Source organism: Colossoma macropomum, unplaced genomic scaffold (assembly GCF_904425465.1).
Source record: "Colossoma macropomum unplaced genomic scaffold, Colossoma_macropomum, whole genome shotgun sequence".
NCBI classification, from domain to species: Eukaryota; Metazoa; Chordata; class Actinopteri; order Characiformes; family Serrasalmidae; genus Colossoma; species Colossoma macropomum.
This window is the reverse complement of record NW_023494792.1, coordinates 11,819,465-11,824,676: the sequence shown is the minus strand read 5'-3', so window position 1 is coordinate 11,824,676 and position 5,212 is coordinate 11,819,465. Positions and strand designations below refer to the sequence as shown.

Below are 5,212 nucleotides of genomic sequence, written 5' to 3'. Positions count from 1 at the left end.
GTGTGAGTGCTACTGGGACTGGCATTTAGATCCCATAACTGGAATCGTATCATACAACAAGCTGACATACAGTAGTCCAGCAGTGGCTTCAACTGAAGCACAGCTCTTCATGCAGTTGGAACACTGGACACGAGGCTAAATGATATGTGATGGAGAGAGGAGTGAAGGAGGCCATATGATGAGACAGGAGACAGATAGAGACAAACCGACAGCATCTAGACAAAATCCCTTTAACTGACAGTTTCATAGTGAAGACACTTAAAGCTGAAAACTGGACTGGCCTGACAGACTGACACAAGACAGAGACAAATAGCTCCAACTGTATCCATCATTATAAGACAGACATCCCCAGTGGACACTGTGTCATCTTTGTGAAAGAGATATTGCCTGTATCGTGCTCATCATTCTTAATAGTCCAGCTGTGTTGGAGGTTGATCTGTCTTATATAAAATATGAAGGATGTCTCTCCTGGTTCAGATAGAGATCTATCAGCCTGTTGGTTGTGATAAGCACAGGATAATAAAGATGATTGTGGCGAGGTTATGTGTTGCCTTTTTAAATAAAGAAATTAATTAAAAATGTGCAACCATTTTAGGTCAACAAAAAAAGTCTGTGCAGTAGGCATTAATGTAAAGGTGTTTATGTATATAGGTGCATATGTCCTGATTGTATTACTGTCCGTCTACATACATGTAAACTCGCAATCTTTTGTTGAAGTCGCCGTTTTGAATGATGCCATTTAATGTCATAAATTGTGTTGATTTGTGTGATGAGTTTGGTTCATTTATGCATATTTGAATATCTTTCTTTGATTGCTTTCAAATGGTAAGCGCAAAAAGGTTGACATAGGTAAATTATCATTCTTTGTAAGAAATACAATCAGCTTCCCCTTTCTGTCAGAAATTGATGTAGAACATGATTTCTGTGGACTCTTCTAACCACTATGACTGTCTAGAGACTGTCAACAAATTACATTTCAAGCAGCAGAGTCAAAACACAACATGCCAGTATGGAGCCGGTATAAGTGTTAAGGAGAGGTGTCAAAAAACGATATCTTCCAAATGTTGTACACATCATGTCTTTTAGACCTTAGTATAACAAGCAAAAGCTTTATAATGAGTAAGTTGAAATAGCTGGAAAGCAAAACGATTTTTGACATGACTTGATGTGTTATAATTAGAGTGTGTAAATACCTTTTTCTGTTTTGTTTTGTTAGCCGTTCGAGCGGATTCGTGTGGAGATCGTGTCTCTGAGTCTGAAGCCAGACTCCAGGGTCTCAGTGGACTCTAGTGTGGTCAGGCTGTTTGTGGAGTATTGTTTTCTGGACCTGCCCACAGTAGAGACCCCGCTGTCACTGCCCAAACCACTGCCTGGACAAAGCATCTACTACAACTATAGCAATGGTGGGTACACAGAGATGAACTTGTATACCCACAGGCCGGCAGTCCCACACAGCATTTATTACTACAGAAATATTAGGCAGAGATTGTGCAATCTTTGTTGTGTGTAACTTGATTTATGAGATTTCAATGTGACTGTTTTAATGGTAATACACTGTTAATATGGTTTGGCTGTTTTGTCTTTTCTGACAGTGATCCATGTGGATGTGGAGAATAACCAGGCCAGACGCCACACCCTTAGAGCAGTGCTTGAAGGCAGGAACAGAAAGCTAGAGAAGTATTTTCTTTTTTTAAATCTTGTTCGTTTTGGTTTTATCTGTTTCAGTGTTGGTTAAGTAAGACTATTTTCAGCTCAAATGTGGTCTTTGCCTAACAGAGAAGAGTAATTAAAAGGGAACAGGCTTGACCAGTACAGTTGTTCTCATTGTTGATTGGATCAGGGATCACTGCCTGACTGAGTCTCTGATTGTCTGTTTAAGCGTTAAATTCACAGTAGTGAGTGATCCACCTGAGGAAGAGGAGCAGGAAAAGGAGTGTGAGGATGTGGGCGTGGCCTACCTCAGGATCCCTGACATTCTAGAGAAGCAGAGAGACATGATGGATGTTGATCTGAAGAGTAAGTGTGTCTGTTTGTGTATGTGTGAGTTTCAGCTTATAAAGTTGTGGAAATTATATGCATTATGTCAAAATGTTCCCTTTCTCTCTCTCTCTCTCCCTCTCCCTGTATAGTTGTGGATGTGCAGGACAGCAGTGAAGTGGTGGGGAGTCTGAAGGTCACTGTAGAAGCTCTGGAGGCTCTAAGGTCCATCATGGAGGATCCAGACCATGACCACTCTTTCTCTGCTCTCACTTGAGCTCCAGTCCAGCAGCTGCATACACAGAGACTCGTTTACGTCATGTAGCAACAGTCAAGAGAATAGGTCAGGTGAAAACAGTAGGTTTTGTTTACTTCACTGGATCAGGGAGAAGAATCCACTAGCAATTGACAAAAATGAGAAAAATATACTAGGGAGAAAAAAATAGACAGATTCAAAGAAAACTCCCAAAATATTTCCAGCCTCTTGCTGCTCATTTTGCTGTTCTGTGTGATGGTTCCACGCCAAAACTGAAGTGACAACAAAGTGGCAACGTTGTCACACATAAGAATTGTCAACAAATTGTGGGGTCCAAAAATTTGCAAAGAAAAATGCAGGCCTTGGCACAAAATTTGCTTAAATTTGAATAATGATCTAGAAACAGTACATTTTTTGAATATTTCTTGAAAGTTATTGATTCTTGTCATGACTTTTCTTAGTTTTCATTTTTTCAAAATTCTAAAACTTTATTTTATTTCCTGGTTTCAATTAAATCAATCCCAGATTCTCAATGTGGCCTCAGACTTTTTGGACCCCACTGTGTGTTCTTCTCATTTTTTTCAAACACAACTTATAAAATGAATGACATTTATTTACAGTTGTGCAGATGTTTCCATTTTAATCCAGTAAGGGAGGAAAGAAATGTTGTTGTGCTCTGCCTTCTAGCCAAGAAAGAGTGTGTTTTAAATATTCCCCTAAAACAGAAGGAGCGATAATAAAACATGCGTGACTAATATCCTTTCAAGTGAATAACATCAGAAGGCTTTGATTCTTCCCCTTACAGTGGAACCCAGTGTGACATCCTTTAAGATTGGAATATTTCTCTATGGCTGCCTCCCTGGGTGTAAGCCCCTAGTGCTCAGTTTGACGTGGTGATGATGTTTAGTGCTTTAATAACTGTGCTTAATGAAAAGCCTGTTAAGCCTCATTAGCCGCTGTGTGCCACACGGCTGTTTTTATATTGAAGATGTGGAATGGAATCTAACTGAATTTAATGGGATTTAATCCATCTCTTTAAAATGCTAATGCCCATTTTCACGCGCATTGACTCACAGCACACACACTCTCCCTCTGCAGAGCGCAGTGGATTCTTCTGGGCTGCTTTTGGTACTTGACATTTCTAGCCTTTACTGAGGGCTTTTAGGACTATTTACTTAAGACATTTGTACTGTATTTTTATACAGAAATATAGATTCACTTTATATTTGTCATTTTATTTATTCAAAGACATTGACAGCAAATTTTAGCCACTGTTTATAGAATTAGAAACAACAGTATTTATGAATTTATGTGGTATTTAATAGCTGTTTGTACATTGTAGTTTTATTAAAGACATTCTGTGTTGTTTTCTATTGCCACTGACAGTGCATACTCATTTTTCATTATTACCTAAGTTATTAGTGTTGCCACGCAGCTGTATGATCAGAGCGTTTAACTGATTTGGCCCACTGCATGGTAGACCTGTCAGTCTAAATGATGCACAGTCTCTGCGTATTGACTCTGACATGGTTGGTGGATTCTTCGTGTGTTTAGTCTGACCTCATCATTAGCTCTGCTCAGGGGTGGATCAATATTATTGATCTGCTACCCAGCACTGCCACCGAGACTCTCTCTACCCTGCACACATGCAAATGGCCCTGCCACCTGAAAAGAAAGACAGAAAAAAGCAGGCGAGAAGCAGCGTCCCAAGTGGTCTCATTAGGCATTCAGAGTTAAGACGTGGGGCGGGTCATGTTGTCATGTGCAGATGATTGGAGCACAGCCCTTTGACAGCTGTGACAGGCGGGTGGGTGGCCTCGCAGCCCCCTCTTCTCTTTTGGCCCATCTGTCATATTGCGCTGAGCGTTCTTGCCATTGAGGGAGAAGGTACAGGACTAGTCCTCAATTAGGCACGTTAGCTACATGAGGGAAATGTCATTTTCATGACACGGATAACCTCCGAGTCCACCAAGGCCACTTACCACAGGCAGATCCCAAATGAGCCTGAACTGGAACCAGTCACTGAAATGAACCAAGAGCTCTCTGTTTAAATTGACTCACCATACACTTCTCAAACCACACCTCTAGATTCGTTTAACCTGTAACCTCATGTTTCTTCCTTCCATCTCTTCTGTCCTGTCTTAACGGCAGCAGAAACTCAACCTTCAAACTTTGCCTCATGTTTGTCTTGAGGAGGCTGATAAACATGAATAGGCCCAGTGACTGTGCAAGCACTGTTTGAATGGCATTGTCTCATGTCAGGACATTTCTTTAGCCTTTCATGAATTGGTAATGGTCTCATTTAAAGCTTTGACACATGTGCCTAAATGGACAGTACGGGAGTGCTTTGCATGTTTCTGCAGTCGACAGGCCCACTGCGGGCACTGGTGCATGATGTTTGCCTCTCACTTCTGTCTCCCTAATCCGTCACCTCTGACCCTGGGCCTGTATTTAGTGTCTGTGTATGGCGGTTCACGCTGCCTGCCGTGGTTTTGAGTGACTGCTCCTGCGCCGGCCGCTGCGCCTCGCTCGTCTGAGTGTGACTGGCTGAGGCTCGCGCCTGTCTGCCGCTTTCATTACGCTGCTGGAGCCGCTGCCTGTCGGCCCGTACCGCCACACTGCAGGCCTGTCAACCACATGATCAGGGGTGCATGAAGAGATGACCTTCCTCTCTCTCTCTTGCTGCTGTATTGGAATATAGGCAGATTCTCACTCTCGCTTCAGGAGATATGTATTCAGATGAGATGCACTGGGGGAAATGGGGAAAAAGAACTGGTTGCTAGTGCAAAACATGACCTGCCACTCTAGTCATGGTTTAAAGGGGTAGATCTGTGAAAAATCTAATTTACACATTTTACACTTTATCCAAAATGTAGACAATCGGCCAACACGGTTTGTAACTGAAATTTACTGTCTGGGTACTGGAACTATGAGGCTAATGTAGCTGATAAATAAAGGAAGCTTACATATCATCACACA

At 41.8% G+C, this 5,212-nt stretch overlaps 1 protein-coding gene across 4 annotated transcripts in view; it reads left to right on the top strand.

Moving 5' to 3' along the window:
* rpgrip1l (RPGRIP1 like) overlaps positions 1-4,497 on the top strand; it is a 23,269-nt gene extending 18,772 nt beyond the window's left edge. For 3 of the 4 annotated variants that reach the window (XM_036575965.1, XM_036575966.1, XM_036575964.1), the window contains 4 exons: positions 1,217-1,403; positions 1,593-1,677; positions 1,880-2,016; positions 2,130-4,497. In XM_036575965.1, the coding sequence (XP_036431858.1) occupies positions 1,217-1,403; positions 1,593-1,677; positions 1,880-2,016; positions 2,130-2,254 (534 nt within the window). In that variant the 3' untranslated portion in view covers positions 2,255-4,497. Of the gene's footprint in view, positions 1-1,216; positions 1,404-1,592; positions 1,678-1,879; positions 2,017-2,129 lie in introns of those variants that run through there. The other variant, XR_005007485.1, reaches the window with a different exon arrangement.
* Positions 4,498-5,212: the final 715 nt, after the last annotated feature.